This window comes from Amblyomma mixtum, chromosome 9, assembly GCF_055824585.1.
Source record: "Amblyomma mixtum isolate Tamu chromosome 9, ASM5582458v1, whole genome shotgun sequence".
In the NCBI taxonomy this organism is placed as follows: Eukaryota; Metazoa; Arthropoda; class Arachnida; order Ixodida; family Ixodidae; genus Amblyomma; species Amblyomma mixtum.
This window is the reverse complement of record NC_143020.1, coordinates 53,222,520-53,242,680: the sequence shown is the minus strand read 5'-3', so window position 1 is coordinate 53,242,680 and position 20,161 is coordinate 53,222,520. Positions and strand designations below refer to the sequence as shown.

The 20,161-nt window shown below is 49.8% G+C and overlaps 1 protein-coding gene across 1 annotated transcript; it reads left to right on the top strand.

Annotated features, from left to right (window-relative positions):
* The first annotated feature begins 2,758 nt into the window (after window positions 1–2,758).
* On the top strand, window positions 2,759–16,122 carry LOC149329015 (xaa-Arg dipeptidase-like). Its single transcript, XM_089559163.1, has 5 exons — window positions 2,759–2,931; window positions 5,504–5,749; window positions 7,375–7,614; window positions 13,486–13,718; window positions 15,798–16,122. Exons 1-5 carry the CDS (start codon window positions 2,773–2,775, stop codon window positions 16,120–16,122), a joined length of 1,203 nt encoding a protein of 400 aa, XP_089415289.1. The 5' UTR covers window positions 2,759–2,772.
* Window positions 16,123–20,161: the final 4,039 nt, after the last annotated feature.

The following is a 20,161-nucleotide window of genomic DNA, read 5'->3' as shown; positions in this document are numbered from 1 at the left end:
CAATAAATGTTTCCACCAGGGACACCATGCTTTACTTGGGTTTTCGTACACACCCTTTCTTTGCTGTTGTGGCATGTTAAAATTGGTTGCGATGCTGACCAACAATGGTAACCGCAGTGCTGGGTCAGTGTATGGACGACAGAGAACATATTTTTCAGGTTCTATTGACACATATATCCTTGCCGTTACTTTCAGTCTACAAGAGATATTTCTCAAAAACTTCTATTTGACGTGCAAAATCTTTAACGTGCACTGCAATCGCACAGCACACGGGGGCCTTTGCGTTTCGCCTCCATCGAAACGCGGCCGCCGTGGTCGGGTTCGAACCCGGGCACTCCGAATCAGAAGCCAAGCGCTCTAACCACTCAGCCAGTGAGCAATTACTGAAAATTAATAATGAATAAGAAAATTCATTTTTGAGGAAAGAAAATGACGCACTGTCTCACATATCTCGGTAGACACCCGAACCACGCCGCTGACATATTATAAATTGTTATAAATTGATAAACAAGGAAAATATGAATTAGAAAATTGCGTTTGATTTCGTTATCCTGTATTTGTACATAGTGTATATTGCCGCCCTACCCATACCCTTTCTTCTGTCGCTTCCCCTTTTCTTTCCCTCTCCCTGTCCTTTTTGTTCCCGCTAGCCGCAGCTCAGGTGCTCCAGGTTTCGATGTGTTGTTGTTGTTGTGACTGAGAGAAGGATGAAAAGGAAATTGCACGGGCCTGCCTACTGGCTCACCCGTGGCAGATACAGCGGCTAGCAACATCTATTTTTTCCATTTTTATTTTTATTTTCATTGCCAATAAATAGCCACTAACAGCAAGAAAATTAGTTTTGACGAAAGAAATGGCACAGGAACTGTAGCATATATCGGTGGACACCCGAACTGCGCTGTAAAGGAAGGAATAAAGAGGCAGTTAAAGAAGAAAGGAAGAAAGATGTGTCCTTTTTTCTTTTTCACGAAGGCGAGACGAGTGCATTGGCATCGCGACTATTCCTCTGACCCCGACCATTCTTTTTAGAAGAAGATCGCGATCGCAGTTTAGAGATTATCCGGAGATTCAGGCACCATAGCTGCGGTTGAAACTGTACTCCTCAGGGGCAAGTTTGTGTAACTTCATTTGCTTTTGTTGATCGTATCGCGCTTTTTTTATTGTATCGCATCGTGGTCACGATAAATGTTTGCTATGAGAAGCTGCAAAAGTTCATGATCGCTTCTTGCAGGCTCCGTGTTTCGAAGATCGATCTGATCGATGCAGAATTCGAAGTGTTAGCGGACTGTGGGGCCGCTATACCTAGTTGCTCAAGAATGCTCAAAACATTCACAAATCCTGTCCAACGTTCTTGGACGATTATTCAGAATATTAGAAAACTGTAAGGTACTGGTGCAGAAACATTAAAGGTAATGGTCCATTCTCGTGATATGTAGCAAAATATTTCTTTTGTAGTCGCTTGCTTCGAGCAGTTAAGACTGCCATAGAAAACCAATGAGGAACGCTTTTCACGACAGCAAAAACGTTAATACCGAAAACAATGCAAGCCTGCCGACGGGACATCTGCGGATGTATTGCGATTGTTAAAGTTAAATCTTGCAATATATGAAAAAAATTGCGTTCATAAACTTTTCCTAGTTGAAAAATGCTGTCGTCCAGAATTGTTGGGTATAAAAGTTATAGCTGACACCAGAGCTGACGGGATGGTGATGGTGGTGAAAAACTTTAATCAAAGAGAGCTTGAGGGTTAAAAAAAAATAAATAACCCTGCTGCATGGTCGGTATCCTTAGTCCGGGACACCGCATGACGAGGCCCCGTCTCGCGCCCGCTTGACCAGAGCCCTTTGGGACTCCAGTGTGGAGCAGTTGAGGAGGGCAGTCTCCCATGCCTCTCGGGTGGGGGTGGGGGAGGGGGGAAGGTGAGGATTCTGGGTGCATGCCCACACCATGTGAAAGATATCGCAGATCTCTCCACAGTGCGGGCAGCGCCCATCTGTGTTCGGATCGAAGTGTTTTGCTATTGCAGGACAGAGAAGGGTTCCTGTCTGCAGGCGCCGCAGAGTTCGCTCCTCCGCCTTACTCAGCCCCTTGGCAGGTGCCGGGTAGAGACGGTGGCTGTCGCAATAATAAATTAGGATTTCGCGGAACCGCAGAAGCGGTTTATGAGCTTCTGAGCCATGAGAGCTAGGATGAGGAGCCCGGTGTGTGAGCGCTCGGGCGGCCGCATCAGCGGCCTCATTGCCTCGTAGACCCTGGTGGCCAGGAGCCCAGATCACTTTTGTGCGAGTTGGATCGGCGAGAGCGCGTCTTAGAATTTGCGAGGCCAGAGGTGATATTTCGCCTGCAAGATAATGTTCACAGGCCCGGCGAGAGTCTGTGATAACCGTTTTCGATTTTGGATCGGCGGCAGCGAGAGCTATTGCGACTTCCTCCGCTCGTGTTGAATTTGGGGCCCGAAAAGATAGCCCATCGACATTCATTCCCCGGTGGACTACGGCAGCCGTGAAGAATCCCGCGGGCGACGGCCCTGTGATGTCCACGTAATAGACGCCCTCTTTATAGCCATATTGCCTCTTAAGCGTGCGAACCCGCGCTTGTCGTCTGCCTTCATGTGAAGCCATGTCCATGTTACGCGGGAGCGGAGCGACCAAGAGCATGTGGGGTTCCTGCAGGCTTAGAATAGACGTTTTAAGTCTAAGCCAAGCTGTTTGTCATGCCCTCACCCAGACGTCCTCTGGTGGAGACATACCGTCGGCAGGGCAGCCTTCCGTGATGGACCCCGTGGCGCGCAGCATCGTGGAAGCGGTGGAGCTCAACGCCAAGCTGCTGGACGACGTGCAGGCGGCCATCTGGAGGACACCGGAATTACGCTTCGAGGAGAGGAAAGCGCACGACCTCCTCACCGAAGAGCTGCAGAAGGCCGGATTCCGGGTAAAGTCAAGGGAACGTGGAAAGAATAGTTAAAAAATGCGCAGGTGATCTGTGATACAAATCTGAATCTGCGCCAGCAGTACAGTTTGTGCATTTCGCTTTTGCACCGATCGCCTTGTCATTGGGACCTTGAATTTGATTTCGCCGTCACTATTTAGTTCCGCTGCTGTCTGGCCTTGTAGAAGGTGGAAGCTTCTGGAGGGTGGAGATGGGTGAGGGTGGAAATGGGAGGCTCGTATGTAGGAGATCTGTTTTTAGCGGATGGCGCCCGGAGGCGCACCCGTCATACACAAGCGCACACATCAAAGGTTTTTCACCGAAAGAAGGCTATATATTGCAACTCAAGTAGAAACACAGTTTTCCTTTGCGGTCGAAAGCTGCGCCTGGTTAAATTGCCCCGCCGTTGCAGAGGTCTTCAGTAGAAATTCTGACAATGCAGAATCCGTTAAATTGTGCGAGCGTTGTCGCACCTCACATGACAGGCAGTATCAGTGACAGGAAAACGAACTTTAGGCTAAGTATACTAGGATGTCATATAGCCATGAGCCACCGCGGCAGGTGGTAGCGATACTTGACTATAGGTGTTTGAGAAAAGGGTGGTGGTGGTGGTGTGACATTTTTATTCGAACATCCTTTCTGTTAGGCGTTCAGTACATCTTGGGCCAAGGCGACGAGGGCACGTTGCAGTCTCAATTCCAGGGAGGCGAGCCAGATGGGCCACGGTGGGGGTGGGGGGAAAGGATAGGCGGGGGACTGGAAGGCTGCGTGACACTGTGTAAGGCAGTGTTCTATGTCTGCATATGTGTGTGGACAGTTTGGGCACTGAGGTGTGGAAGTGTACCGGTATAGGTAAAGTTTGGCTGGTGTATGTAGGAGATTAAACTGTATTCGGCGAAGAATGTGAGCTTCACGGATCGATAAGGATGGGTGCGGTGGTGGTAAATCAGCTAAATCTAATTTTTGCTGCGCGTAGCATTCGTCGACAGTACGTTTGTAAGGGAGAGCACAGTTATTTATTAACCATGTGTGGCCAGCCAGTATAGCAAATAATTTACGAAGTGAATAAAAGTGGGCCGGAAGTTATCAACCACGTTACATAGTGTCTATGAATTCATCATCATTGTAAAAGTTAACGCCGGAGAACTCTTTCTACGTTCCTCAGCGCAAGATTCGTTGAGCATTGAGGATGGACTACCAAAGAAAAAGGAAATGAATGGATAATAGTATAATGACACTGTAGCACTGTGCGGTGGAAGATTGTCCAGGTGGAGAGGCACACACTTTCACCTCACACTGTGGCGCTTACCATTTGTGGTATCGCGTCATTCAACCCCCCCCCCCTCTCCCACGCACACATATTCGCACCTATAAATGCTGCGAATTTCCATGAACTCGACGTCAAGTCGAGCCAGCTTGTCGCAGTCATGTAAGCGCTATGTACTGGGTCGCACTAAGTTGCCGCCAGGTGGGGTCAAGACAGCCCTACAACTGGCGATGGGGTGACGATAATAGGATACACTTCTGGGGAGGGGAGGAACATTGCAGTAATAAGTTTGCTACTCGCACCATCATGCCTTCGAGGGCGCTCCACAACTGGCTTTACTATAGCATGCACCCAATTCATTAAAAACGTAATCTTCGACTCGAGGTGACCTCGTTCAGCCCGACACTTGACTGAGCCCGCTGTTGCGACCCGGGTAGCATGGCCGGACCGGAGATGGGACGAGGAGGATGGGAGACTGGGTTAAGAGGAAGGCAAAGAAAACTTTATACAGTTATTTACAATATTTACAAACAGCGACTGAGAGTGACTCTCAGTGGAAGGGAACTTCTTCGTCAACCGGAGTCGTCGGGAGCTAGCAGGCTTCTCTCGGCCACACTCACAGCCGAGTTAAATAGGGTTCGGATTCCCCAGATCCCTGACTGGGAATAAAGTTCGAAGAACGCTGTCCAATCGGATGGACCGAAGTGGACGCTGGTGTTACCACCCACGGCAGGGGCGATGCGGGCTGATCCGCTCTCTCGCAGCTCGGTCGATGGGAAGGGGTAGATGCTGACTAATCCAACACGGCTGGAAAGGAATCTCCCGCAGTCTACCAGCAGGTGAACGAACGTGCTTCCCCGCCGGATGTCCAGAACACGAGACCTCTGTCGAGGACACAGCCGTCTTCAATTAACAGCCAGCGTGACTGTGCGTAGCACCCCTCCGTCCTTCGGCGACCCGAGGGTATACACTCAGCCTGACTGGCGCCGCCACGTCGCCGCCGCTTCCGCTGCGGTTTGTCACTGTCATTGGCCGCGTAAGTCCCCTTCGCATCTTCGGCCTTCGCCGCTGCTACCGTGGTCACCTCCGCTCAAGGAAGTCCGCTGCCCTAATCCACTTAGGCCAAGAGGGGGCATCACAAGCACCACACTGCACTGCCGCCATCGCGAGGTTGTCGGCCTTGTCGACTGTTCACAGTTGCTGCTTTATCGTGCCCACATGGGCAGACGTACAATCACAACACCGCTCATGACGGTCTCACGCAAACGAGGCTGCTGCCGTGGCGACGAATGCCTTCCTTGCGCGCAGGTCACACCCAGCTGCGTCCTGCCGACGGGTTTCCGGGCAGAGTACGGTAGCAGCGGGCCCTGCGTCTGCTTCGTGGCCGAGTACGACGCGCTGCCCGAGGCGGGACACGCGTGCGGCCACAACCTGATCGCCGAGGCCGCCCTGGGGGCCTCGCTGGCCCTCAAGAAGGCCCTCGACGCAGCGCCAGGGCTGTCGGGCCGCATCGTGTGCCTGGGCACGCCGGCCGAAGAGGGCGGCTCCGGCAAGGTTTGTGGCGTGAGCTTTTAAGGCGAAAGCCTTTTATGGCTCCTGACTCGCCAGCGTGTCCGTCCGTCCGTTCGTCCGCGGCACCTGTCAATCATCATTATGATAGTAATAATGGTTAATGGTTGCTTGAAAAGTCAGTAATGATTGTTAATGGGGTGGTAGTAGATGTATGAACAGTTGTTAATGATAATAAGTTAATTAGTTAATGATCTATCTTCAACAGTTGCCAAGAAGAGGGCAGCGACAGAGGCTTTCAACTCTGCACTTTTTAGATCGTCAAAATGCTCCCCTGAACTTTTTTAGTACGAGAGTACTACTTGAAGGGACTGAAATGATTTCGATGGGCACATTCTAGCGCAACAGATTTGTAGAGGTGGTCTTTGCAGGTACGAGCCAAATTGGAAAGCTCTTCGTGGATCCTATAATTTAGAATTTTTTTTTCTAAATCGCTACTCGCAGTAGCTGAGATGGCACACTGACGTCATCGGGGTGGGGGATGAGGCGATGAGACGTCGCCCTGATCGTTTGCGAGCTATTGAGAGTAGAGATTTTAAAAAATTATTTCTAAATTATAAGGCCCACGCAGAGCTTTCAAATTTTACTCGAATACCCGCAAAGGCCACCTCCACAAGTCTGTTGCACTATAATATGCCCATCAAAATCATTTCAGGGTTCCTTTAAAACAGACCCAACCAAGGATCTTGTGTGAAGCCTCGTTGTAACTAGGGTAAGCTCGAGTTAGTTCAGAGGAGCGTCGCGCAACTTGCAGCCAATGATGGGGGAAATTCAGGTAAGTTAAGAAGAGCGTCGCGCCAGATGTAGCCAATGGGAGGGTGGTCTTGAGGGTGCCTTGCTTTCGTACCTTGCAAGCAAAGGGTGCTTTTTTTGCCCGGCTACTAGGTTTAACCCTACCACTTAGTTTTATGCGTTAGCAGCAGAACCCCCCCTAGCGGCAACAGTTTCCGGCATTGCCGTCCGTTGTGTGAAGCCTCGGAAGAGGGAGGCAGAGTTGAAAGAAAGAAAGGATGGGAGGGAAAGGGATGGAGAGAAGAGTGGTAGGGAGCAAGGGGGAGTGGTGGAAGGGAGAGGGGATAACAGTCCATGGTAAAGCAGCGCGGAAAAAGCACGAGGATAACAATGTTGAAGGTGACCGGTGGCGAGAGGGAAGCTCCTGTCGCCACTCAGGTTGGGCATCAAGTTGGGTTGAGTGCTCCATAGACAAGCTGCATGCACGACTGTGGTTGTCTTATTTCTTATAAAAATGGTCTATGAACAGTCTATAGAATTCTTATAGCTTCTATTCCCTTCCTATGGATATTTCCTTTTGTCTATTCATAGCCTATAGACTGTCTCTAGACAAAAGTCTACTAAAAGTGTATGACCATAAATGTATAGATTGCCTATAGACTGTCTATAGCATTTGTATTGCCTATAGACTGTTCTATAGGATTTGTATATAGAGCGTCTATGGACTTTAAAGACAGAAGTCTATAGACAGTCTATAGACTTTAAAACAATTTTTGTAAGGGATGTTTCTCGCCAGAACTTTTGCTCGCTCCTCGTCCCTGAAGCCCTGTCGGCAGAGGGGCGACGACCTCCTCGTCAATAGTGGTCCCCGCACGCAGGAGCTGATGCTTCGGGGCGGCGCCCTCAAGGACGTGGACGCGGTGGTCATGGTGCACCCGAGCGCGGTGAACGACGTGGCGCCACCCTTCATGGCCGTGGCCAAGGTGCGCGTGCGCTACACGGGCAGGGCCTCGTACGTGGTGGGCGCCCCCGCGTGCGCCGTCAACGCCCTGGACGCCGCCGTGGCAGCATACACGTCGGCGGCCGCCATGCGCCAGCACATGAGGCCCTCCTGGAAGGTGCGCACCCGGCGAGGATTGTCTTATCCTTCATATAGAGGGACTGTAGACCTCGACATGAAGTTCGACTAAAACGGCCAATTCCCTTTTAACGAGCCGCCGCGGTGGCTCAGTGGCTATGGTGCTCGGCTGCTGTCCCGAAAGACGCGGGTTCGATCCCGGCCGCGGCGGCTGAATTTCTTTGGAGGAGAAATTCGAGGCCCGTGTACTGTGCGATGTCAGTGCACGTTAAAGAACCCCAGGTGGTCGAAATTTCCGGAGCCCTCCACTACGGCGTCTCTCATAGCCTTAGTCGCTTTGGGACGTTAAACCCCATAAACCAACCAACCAACCTTTTAACGACAGGTCTTTCTATAAAAGAGCTGTTTAGCCCTTTAATGCCAAGTTACAACCAAAGAAATATCACTACTCTCACGTTATGCCAGCTAATATACACATTCAAACGACAATATTAAAATTTGTTAGCGCCACTAAACTTTGAGAAACCAGCAAGTCTCAAATTCGAAGCTATAGGCATTTCATTAATTTTGTGCAACTGTTCCGAACTGTGTACGTGAAAGGCTTCAAGTCAACTGGAAGGCTCAGGGACAGTACGCAATTTTAACGCTATACCAACAGAAGCCTCACGCGGAAAAAAATAATGCCGTCGTTCATAAAATTCGCTCATTGGCTGGAGAGAAGTGACGCTACCTGACCGGATGTGACGTCGTAGTCGACGCTTAATCCATTGCGACGGGAGCGCTGTCGATACGCGCCTGCTCTGCACCACTGACAAGAGGCAACTGATGCGTACATGTCTGTAGAGCAAACGACATGGACGCAGTGCAAATACATCGAAACATATAGTCGAAACTTGGCCCAGTGGTTTTGTCGTCCGCCTCAGCTGCGAAAGGTGGTCGGTTCGGAACCCACCGTCGGACACCCACCGAGTGGGTAAAGGCACCCACCGACCTGACGACCAGGTTTCTCAGGGTGTGCAGGACTGGAAGAAGCTCCACTGATATCGCTACGCCCTGTAAACTGGTTGGTAAATTGGTTTTTTGAGGAAAGGAAGTGACGCAGTAAATGTGTCACATATATCTCGGTGGACACTTGAACCGCGCCTTAAGGGAAGAGAGGAAGATGGGAGTGAAAGCAGAAAGGAAAAAAGAGGTGCCGCAGTGGAGGTCTCCAGAATAATTTCGACCACCTGGTGATCTTTAACGTGCTCTGACATTGCAAAGCACACGGGCGCCTTTAACATTCCGCCTCCGTCGAAACGCGGACTCCACGGTAGGATTCGAACCCGGGTACTCCGGCTCGGTAGACGAGCGCCTTAACCACTGAGCCACCGCGGCAGGTATACGTTCGAACCCGTTCGATGGAGGCGGAACGCAAAAGGCGCTTTTGTGCTATGCGGTGTCAGCGCACGAGCCGATGACGAGTGGGGCTCTTGCGGTGTTGAACCCTCCCTACGGGAGGGGGCAACATATAAAGTATGCGCGTAGAGATGAAGAAGGTATGTTGCCGAAGATGAAGGAGCGGCGCTAAAGGCGCCCGGTCAGTTGCCGCTTGCCATTGGTGGAAACCAGACGAATCATAGTGAGACCAGAGAACCATGCAGAGTTGCCTACGACATATGTATCTAGGTGTCTTCATTGCGTCCGACTGGCCACCTCTACATATCTTCGGGGAAACAGCTAACCACCGCACAGAGGGCCCTACACCTACACGTCTGTCTGCACAGACAGACGTGTAGGTGTCCCCAAATATGACCATGAATGAATGACACAAAACTCGATGCAAAGATATCAAAAGCTTGTAATGCTCTCCTATTGCCAGCACAGAATGGTCAGGGTTCCGGCTAGTGGGTAGTCAGCATGACGGTCCATAGCGCAAAATATTGAAGGGACACAACTCGAGCCCTAAACTTCCACTGAAGATCACGTAAAGTACAGGTATAGATGACTAACAAGGATTATCTTGACAAGTTCATGATGTGTCAAGGAATGAGAAAAATATTGGACAGACAGGCCGGTGCCTGAATAAGCGACTCAGCGAGGACTACAGAAACGTTGGAGATGAGGGGCCAGGTAATTTGGCTCGTCACTGCCGTGGTCACAAATGCGCGCCTAAGTTCGAGGAGTGTTCAGTGCTAGGAAAAAATAGTGATTAAAAAACGAGGGAGATAATTTAGGCTGCCGTGATGGAATAAGAGGGATTGGAAAATTGTGTCAGTGATCCTTCGGTGTGATTATCAAGAAAAGACTCAGTTTTCTTAGATACAAGGGAGCGAGCGATAGTGTGAAACGTGTTCACTGATTGGTGGCTTGTATTGTGTTTTTTTTTTCATTCCTTGACACATCATGAACTTGACAAGATAATCGTTCTTAGTCGTCTACACCTGTACCTTACGTGGTCATTATAAGGTTGTTAGCGGCAAATAAAAAGATCGTTCAGTGGAAGTTGTGCCTTCTATAGTATTGTGCGCTATGGATCCTCATGCCAACACAGAATGTAATTAAGTGTCCCTGTGAAGTTTTCCTCCTGCAAACTTCTTCCTATTCTTTTCGCAAAAGCTGTTATAAAATGAGGACAAGAAATTGTTGAAGGCTGGCTGGAAGTCGTACATTCGTTCCCCTTTTTTCATCGCACAGCTTCCTCCCAGTGATGCCAAACATTTTGATCGGAAAGTGCTGGCTTCTTTTTTAATTCTTTCTTTTATTTATTCTTCACAACGTGACATTCAGATTGTGAAAGGGGCCAAGAAGAAAAGCCGCCTCGTTACGGCTTGAAAAAAATCTTGGTCCCCTTAGGCATCGATGGCGACGAAGCAACACATTAAGGGAAGCAAAAGCATGACCATTTTTAAATGACACCATCGGAAAAATTCAAAATACAATTCAACAAGAAGTTGCTCACAAATGCGCTTATAATACAGGAGCAGCAAAGCGTCGTGACAAAGTTCTGATTATGAAGATCGAGCATGCTGACTAATTGGAAAGATGCAAGTAAATTAAAGAAACAACTCCTTGAGGTCCCGAAACTTCAGCTCTGAAACGGCTATTTCTGTTTTTGTGTATTGATTTAGTAGCCAAGGCAGGTTATTCTTGAGAATTTGAAAGCCGTGGTTGGTACGGCATTTTGGCACTTCCCAATGTTGAGTTCTGCTGGTATTATAAGCCACGTCACCTAGTGATTCTAAGTGGAAAATTTTAAGTAATCACATGTTGTCTTTCTTAATGCTGATCAAGTAATCGCGCAGGAGTTCATATTTGTACACACTGGTTACACCAACGATCATGAGGTTTTTGAAGATTTATGAAGTGCCATGAAAAGTTGGCACATCACAAACGACTCGTAAAATTTTCTTTTGCATTCTTAAGAGGCTAGTAAGGTTGTTTTTTCTGTCGTTATGCCCCACACTAAATGTGAATAACTTATGTAGGATGAAAATAAGGCGTACAAAATAGCTAGCTTTGCGGACATTCGGAAGACGTAACGATTTCGTTTGAGAATACCGGTTATAAAACAGAATTTTTTCAAAATATGATTTACGAGGTCACCCCACTGCATTGTCTCAGAAAAATGCACACCTAGTAGTTTGATGCTCTCAACCACTACGATCTTTGTGGATCTGAAAAAAAAGGTCATGTCCGGTAGTTAGCTTCCTACCCTTTGGGCGAAAAATAACGGCTTGTTTTTTTTTAGTATTAATATTAAGATGCCTATTGTTAGTAAACGCTTCTAAGTTTTTTCAGGCTCTATTTGCTTTAATGAATGCTTCAGCACCGGAGGAAAGGGACACAAATAAGCTTGTGTCGTCTGCATATATAATGGGCTTTAAGTCGGGTGAAATAGAAACTGTCATTTATGTGTAAATTAAAGTTTAAGGGAGCAAGAATGCTTCCTTGTGGAACGACTGAGACTATTGCTTTCTGATGAGATACTAGTTTTGCCACAATGGAAGCGCAATAAAACGAAGTAATTTGGGACTTGAAGCATTTTTTTAAAAAATGGTGCGTCCATAATAAAGAGCTAAGTGAAAAAGCATCAGAAAGTGAATTTAAAAAGCCGCAGTGGTATCATCCCACGCGACCTGCTCTATCTTTACTCGCGGCTTTGTGACGTCCTGCTCGATGTTTCTGGTGTGAAACATACGAATTCGTTCACCCAACCGCGTGTTTTGCGGACAAAAGGAAGCAACTACGTTCATGACCAAAAATAGGGGAAATGAGTTCAAAGATCCCTATTATTCTACTGTAGGCAAGAAACGGAATGCTTCGGAGTTGTAGTTGAAAGCTGGCAAATATTTTGCCTGGTCCTATCCGGGCAGGCTTCTGCAATATCTACAATCGCCAGTGATCTGGTAATAAGCGAAACGAACTGGCTGATTGAGCCGCGAATTGAACGTTAGACCTCTTGAGTTTAGTACCGGCGTTGTAGCGCTGAAGTTTTGCTGCGAAAGCAGCACTACGCCCACCGTTTCGCGTCTTCAGCGTGGCCGCACTTTCACCGTGGCGACGACTCCACAAATGACCTTGAGCCGTCGCCCAGCAACCGCAGCAGCTGCCGCCGCCGCCGGCAGTCGCTTCGCGGCTCCGCCGCCATCAATGCGGTAGAAACCAAGACACACTACTTTAAAGGGACACTGAGGAGAAATTGAAGTTGGCTTGTATCGACAGAATACCAGCTCCTGATTACAAAAACGCCACTCATACTGACAACAAAGCTCTTGTAACGTAAAAAAGAGCAAGAACCAAAATACAGGTATCGCCGCCACAGGCCAAACTCGCAAGTACAAGCATGATGACGTCATAGGACAAAACAGTGTTGCTAGAACAAATGGTTCTAACAACACTAGGACACGAGAAGCCACGAATCACTGAAGCGCAACCAATGCATGCGCAAATCTCCTTGACGTCGCCAGATGGCGCTACGTACCCGGCAGCTACGCGCGCGCCTGCAGCATCGGGGCCAATCAGCGCCTACTCACCGGCGTAGGCGGGCTCCCGGTATGGTGGTTACTCCCGGCAAGGTTCTCCCTTCCCCCTCCCTACATCCCATATCCCCTCCCCCTGGTCCCCAAGAGTGATGCCACCACCTGGCCAACATACGTCGGGACAAGTACCCCCCCCCAAGAATATCCCATAAGTCAATCATCATCATCATCAGAGCACTGTACTCCCGGTATTCCGCTAACGGTAACAAAGTACACGGTATGCTAAAGGTGTCTATTTGCAAGAACTTCGTTGACGACTTCGAGAGCGGGATCCATCGTAACGATGGCAAAACGCCGGTGCAAACGTAAACGATGCGACGGTAGCGACGGCCGCAATAGCCGATAGATGCCTTCAACGTGCGGCCGGCGGTAGCTTTCTTTTCGGCTGCTGCTAGGCCGCACTGCTGGCAGCCAGAAATCACGGAGTCTGCGTTGCGTCATGTGCACGTCATGTTTCACGTCACTTAGTCCTGTGTCATCATAAGAGAATCCCAAGTTTGAATCAGAGCGGCGGGAAAAACTTTTTCAACTTCGAATCCAAATTTCTTAGAAATAAATGCATCTTTCGCTGCCTGCCAAGTGGCAACAAAGCCATGAAATGCCGAACTATCGGATTTTGCTTTAAAAAAAATATTAATGGAGCTCTCCTCAGTGTCCCTTTAATGACCATCGAAGCGTATTCATTGGTGTAAATAAAGTTGTAACCAATGCTTAACTATGTGTCTTCTTCGTGTATAAACAATAGAGCTTAGCCAAAACGCCTAAACGCCTAACAACAAGCGAATCCTAAGCGAAGCCAGGCAGCCGTTGCTTTAGCAACACAACCAGGTTTAACCAAAGCTAAACCACTGCCATTTTATAAATTGGCCCCTGCCCGACCGGCTGTGCAGATCCACGGCGTCATCACCAACGGCGGCGTGGTGGCCAGCGTGGTTCCGGACGAAGCGGAGCTGCACTACTACTACCGGGCGCCCAACGCCATCGAGCTGGAGCAGCTGCGGCGGCTGCTGGACAACTGCTTCCAGGGGGCCGCCGTCTCCACGGGATGCGCCCTGGACCTGGACTGGCAGGGCGGCTACGAACCGCTGCTCAGCAACGCCCCGCTGGCCGACGCCTTCCGGAGGTATAGATATACGATGATCCCGCACGGGACATGTTGTCGATATGCTGTTCTGAAATGGTTAAATGGCACGCGGGCACAGTGGGAGATCGAGACATGTGCTGGCGTCCTTTTCTGCGCCCTCTTGTCTTCTGCATTTGCGCCTTCTCCGCTGTGACGTCACGGGAGCCATCTTTGGGAGCAGAGGATAGTTTACACAGTGTATGCCGCAGCAGATGGTGATAAGCGTATTACCAAAACAGGGAGGTTTTCTCCTCGTATTCTCGTCCAAAAGATGGCGGTTGCTGTGAAGTCTGTGCAAGCTATGTATAGTAGGTTCCCTCATCGAAAACGCTCGTGTTCTTCTGCTAACCATAGAAATGTTGCTCAACTGTGCCTGATCTATACGTCAGATAAGTGGAATGGCCGTGGGCGGACTCATGGGGGCATGTGTAGTATAAAGTACAGATAAGCCGGCGAGTGTGGTGCGCAACTATGGCTCTCAGTGTTCTTACCGGAGAGAGGGCGACAAGGCCGGCAGGTTTTTATTGTACGTTCACTGCAACAGGCCCAAATCGGAACTATAGTCGTCTTCGCTGGTTTCACTACCTTTGCTAACATCAGATTAAAACCGCTGCAAACACTGTGGCATCCACATCGTTTGCCTTTTGGGAAAGTCACCACGCCACCCTGAAGCGCAGTTTTGTCGAGCCGTCAGCTCAATTCCACGAAAGTATTAAAAAAAATTTTACTTCTTTCTCTACCAATGATTCCTGCATCTACTACAGTCATCATATGAATGTAGTAGTCGCCCAATTTCACGGCGCTGATTTTATGCTACTTCCAACCTCGTCTTTCCTGCCTTACACGCCCCCTGTTTCCTCTTTACGCATCACTTTCTCCTGAACCCCAAATCTACTTTCTGTCACTTGTTTTTGAATGACACAAGAGTAATCTAAACTATATAGAGTCCGCTCGAAAATGCATACGGCTCTTTATCTCTCAATGAACCCATTGTATTTATCTCTGTCATTCGCTGCTCTATCTCTAGTCTCCTGTGAAGATCTCATTTTTTTTACCCTGGACTCAGAGCTGCTGTTCAATGTACGAGTACTGGCACCACACAGACTAAAGAGCTTGGCCCGCAGGTATATGGTTTCGGAGCCGTGGAGCTGGGCACTTACAGTGCTTCCGTAGCTACTGATCTGCGGAGGGTAAGCAGGCTTTTTGTGCTCACGGATGCGGAAGGCACTCTGAGTATCCCACTGCGCGGTTCGCAGCAGAGCCCGTGCCTGTAAGAGTCACAAACTTGACCAGTCCGTTTTCAACAAAAGGCATAGTGCTATAGTCGGATACAGCTAAACAGCGAAGCGGCTTTTCCCCGTCAATAGACCTCCTTCCAGCCAATGGCATCGGCCGATTCTTTTGACGCTGCTAGCGTGACAACACAGGGATGGGCGCGACAATGCAGGTAGGGTACTATCCCCGACCATGGAGGGAGGAGAGTATCCCCTTTCATCTACCACTCCCTGCATTGTCACGCTATAGAAGTTTCATGAGAATCAGCCGATGCCATTGGCTGGAAGGCGTTTCTCTGACACGGAAAAGCCGCTTTGTTCTCGAGTTGCATTCGACTATAGCGCAAGCGGACGAGGACAGTGAACACAAACGCCGAGAGGAAACTCTCTCAACTATAGTGAGCAAGAACGCCGAAATGGAACGGTCATCATCGTCATCGGCCTGACGTTAGTGACACGCTTTTTTTCAGTGACGTGCCGCCCGCCGGCGCGATGTCAACGCAGCGCTCGGTAATTAAGCGTTGCCACTGCATGGCAAAGGCCTCTCCAATTAGCCCTGTCCTTTGCCAGTTGCGGCCACAGTACCCCTCAAACTTCTTAATCTCACGCCCACCTAACTTTTTGCCGTCCCCTGCTATGCTTGCCTTCTCTCCGAATCCACTCCGCTACCCTAAGGACCAGTGCTTATCATCACGCTCAGTTACGGAACGGTAACTGAGTGCTTCTGACAAACGTGCCGCTATCCGCACTTTCCGGGCCTTGCAACAGGTTGCCCAAGGCTGGGCTCTTATGCGCTGTTCCGCAGGCACGCCGCAGCGTTGGGCCTGCGGCTGGACGAGCCCCGCAGCGGACCGTCCAAGGTGGTCTTCATGGCGTCCTCGGACATCGGCCACGTGTCCCACCGCGTGCCCACCATCCAGCCGACGTTCGCCATCTGCTCGGCGCCCAACCACACGCCCGAATTCGCCGCCGCCGCGGCGCACAGGGACGCCCAGGCACCGAAGCTGCTCATGGCCAAGGCCATGGCGCTCACGGGACTGGACCTCTTCCGGGACCCCGGCCTCCTGCCGGAAGTGCGCAAGAACTTTGCCGAGAACCGGGCGCCTTGCTCCACGGCCCAGCGGTCGTGATGTTTGTACGCGATGCAGCATCTTGAAAAACAAGTCTCTTAATACGTTGATGCTTGTCTTGCGGGGATATCTGCTCTTCGCTATGTAGAGTACATAAGGGCTCCATTTGGTTACGACACAAGAGTGGTATCAGGGCTCAGGAATAAAGATATGCCATTGCAAAATATTTAATAATCCAGTGAGAAGAAGGGTCTTACTCGGGCAACAAAATAACTGAGTTGTTTCTGTAGCAGGAAGTCGCGTTGTTTAGGGGTTGCCGAGCGACACCTCATTCCTCGTTATGTGTCTGCCTGGGGCGGTAAGCGGCATAACTTCAGCGCCAAGAACGTGTTTGGTGTTTTATTTGCAAGATATTCAGTTAAAATATTCGGTTTCCAACATCGTCGGTTAAACAAATGCGGAAATAACTCAAACTTCCATAGATTCGGGAGCACGAAATAAAATTTTCAGTTCAAACGATCGTTAAAAGCAATAAAAGCAAGATGTAAATGTGTGTAAGGAATCGACAGTTCGTTGTCAATCGCGTGGCGCTGTTCACCCGGCAATGGTAGCAGTCCGTAATTTTGGCGTCTCGATACGCGCGGGTACAGGCGGGAAAACCACGAGGCGCAATCATCGCCAGGCGGTGAGTTGTAAAAGGCGTGGCGGATTTTACCGTTTTGGCCTACCGACGGGTCTGAGCAACTCGTAGGAGACTGATTACAAGACGCACTTATCCATACCTGCTTCAGACCAACTTAGCAAAGCAGAAAACGCGTACAGTCGACTACAGACCCTTTTCCTTCCCTTCACAACCATCTGGTACCCCTTACATTACTCCTCGGACTGCTCTCACTGTGGCGAGCGGGCCGCACCCTAGCTACCGCATGACATGGGCATACCAGCGCACTCCCACAATTAAACCGACTCTTAACCCCCAATCCAAGCACTGGGAGGCCACCCCGCACAACTCAGACCCGGACTGCCAACTACGGCTATGTGACAGTGCGCTGCGCGTCCCCGGAGGTACCAGAGGGTCGCTGTCTCTGGCGACATCTTCCCTTTGTGGGACCCCGGACGCACCTGAGCAAGAGACTGTATTACGCCAGGAATCGTCGGGTGTCGGGGCCAAGGCTCATTATGGGTCTGAAGGGTGACAGCCTGGCCGCCATCTTTATTCCCGCGACGACAAATTCAACTGGTCAAGCACATCCCCGCAAGAGTGACAGCGGCGCCGGCCGCAGGACTGGGCTCGAGCCGCTTGGTAAATGCGGGGGAAGACGGGGAATGCCGCAGGCGCCGGCGCTAAGAGGAGGGCGAGCGAGACGCTCCAGCCTGGAAAGAAGGATCGCCCGAATGGACGATAAAAGAAGGAGAAAAGGCCACCCAGTGGGGTGACGAGAAAGGCCCGAGACGAAACCTCTGGCGGTCGGTCCTCGGGCGCCCCCAAGCGCCCACGTCATCGGAGAAGTTGCGCCACAGCAACAAAGAAGGTCAACTCGGCACTCCCTCCGTTCCTTGTGACGGAGACTCCTGCGCCAACGCAGTGGTATATAAGCATGAGCACCCCAGCCTCTGCATCATGTACTCGTTAACATGCAATTATTGAATACATTTGCTTTGTTTCAATTGTGTCTAGCGGTGACTCTTTGCCTCTCCGTCCCGTGTGGACCCGAGAAGTATGTGGGGCCGTCACAGCTAGCTTCAGGGCCGCTGTAGTAGGTTTAGCCAATGGAATTCCGAACTAGAGACCTCACCTTTAGCTTACTGGTAGATAAAGGAAGCTTTCATCGCCATATCTGCCATCACCTTGAGACCACTGGCTGGGACATCCCTGCAGTGAAACACTCCCGTATGGCATGGTGCCGGACAGCTCGACTCGGACAGCTGGAGTGATAGGCGGCCCATTCATGCGGACTGAAGGCACGCGTACGCGGTGTGACACGAGCGGTGCTCACCTGCCGGAGACAGCTCTCAGCGTTCTTTGAAGAACTATATTGCGGTCACCTTTCTTTGGCACTGCCGCAGAAGGCAGGAAAGGGAATGGCCCGTGCCGTGGGGAGTATAGTTCAATGCGAAGGGGTGCAGAGACGGTGCTATGGCGGCTAATGACGCGGAGTAGCTAGGGCTGAGGTAGCCCATTCTCCATGGCCGTGAGCTGCACGAATATTAGTGACTTTGAGAAAAGGGAGTGGCGTGGTAACTGTCTCACTTACCGGTGGACACCTCAACGGCGCTGTGAAGGAAGGACAATCAGAGTTCAGGGTACACACAAACATGATCCACATAATATGGATAGGATAGGATAAACTTTATTTGCTCTATTTTACAAGTATACGGTTGACAGAGGTCGGCGCCGCTATTCCAGGGCACCGCTGAGCTTGGCTGCTCGCTGGGCATGGATGACCAGTTCTCCCTGGAGAACCGGGTTGCCGCTGGAGAGCAAACTCTCCCACTGTTCCGCACTCGGATTTTGATATTCTATGGAAAGCCTCGTTTCTTTTGCATTCCCACATGATATGATATAGGGTGGGTTTGGGCCCGCACCATGGGCATATGTTCCTGTACTGATCCGGGTACACTTTGCTTAGTTTATGTAAGTTCGCAAATGTTCCCGTTTGCAGTTTGCAATAACCGCCAGTATACTGCTTCTTGTTGATTTAAAAGGTTTTTTGGGGGAGGATACTTTGCCCTCATTCCTCTGTAATCAATCTCCGAATACTCTGGACTACCCGGGAGAACTCCTCATGGGCCGCGTGTTGAAGCGCTCGGTTCGTGTGCTCGCGAGCTACTTCGTCAGCCCTCTGGTTGCTCTCGATTCCAATGCGTCCCGGTATCTAGAAATTAGTGTGTCTGGCTGGTTTTTTGGGAAGGGACATGTGCGCACTTAAAACAATCCAGAGACCATTAGAAATTAAGGAAGATGGGAGAGGCTGTGATGCTCAGCTTGGACCCAGGTAAGCAAACAGAAGTCATCAATAAAGCCCAGGCAGTCACCAGGCCCCAAGGGATCCTGAACGACTCCTTGCCTTGGGGGTTAAAACCTCCTCGAATTTGATTGAATAGTTTTCTTTCGCTCTTCATGGCGACCTTTCTGGCGCTCTCCCCAGAGCCCAATTGGTCTTACCCATTGCATCCAATTGGTCCGCCCAACTGCACCCAATTTATCCAATGAATGTTTGCATGTTTGACGAGAAAGGTAGAACTAATATGGTACTTACAATAAGAGCTATCAGCAGCTTAGCCTAATAAATTGTACTCATCACCTACACCACCAATGGAGCTGAAATTAAATTATCTGCGCTCAGTGGGCAAGCGCCACTGGCCCCAGCATGAGAGCCTAATAAATTGGGTATATAAGTTGGAGCAGAAGTGTGTTCTCTGGATGTACATATTGAGCTAATGTATGCTACTAGTGCCTGAATGTGAACTGTTGCTTTTGTGTGATGCATGTGTGCCTGTTGGCTTTGATTTCCATAAAAGCATGTTAATTTCAATTCCATAGAAAAATGTTGATTGGCACTAGGCAGAGTGTCTCCCCGCAGTCCTCATAAATCAGTTTTCCTTTTGCACATCACAATGTGTTAAGTTGTAGAAATGTTAATCCAAGATCCTAGAGCATATTATTCAAACATTTAGCTTTCTCAATGAACGTAACATGTTTTGTGAATATTTTCTGGGTGAAATAACTGCCTGGCTAATGGGTCCAATTGGCTAGTTCAGTTGGATCCAACTGGTCGTGGTCTAAAAACAGCTGGAACCAATTGGTTCCAATTGGGAAATCCAATTGGAAGCAATGGGAATGTCCTTTAGTCCCAACTGGAATGTCCAATTGGTTCCAATGGTTTTTTTTTACTGGGCAGCCTCGGTCACAGTGGTGTGGGTGGGTCACGCACGGATTACCGAAAATTGTGGTTCATCAGCTTGCCCACGAGTTCTGTAGCCGGACCCACAGGTTATCTCGGGGCCTTTCTCGTACATGGCGGCCGTGGTGCATTAGTTCCTCAAACAACAAATGCTACCAGCAACTCTCGCACTCACACTTGCCCTAGTCTACCGT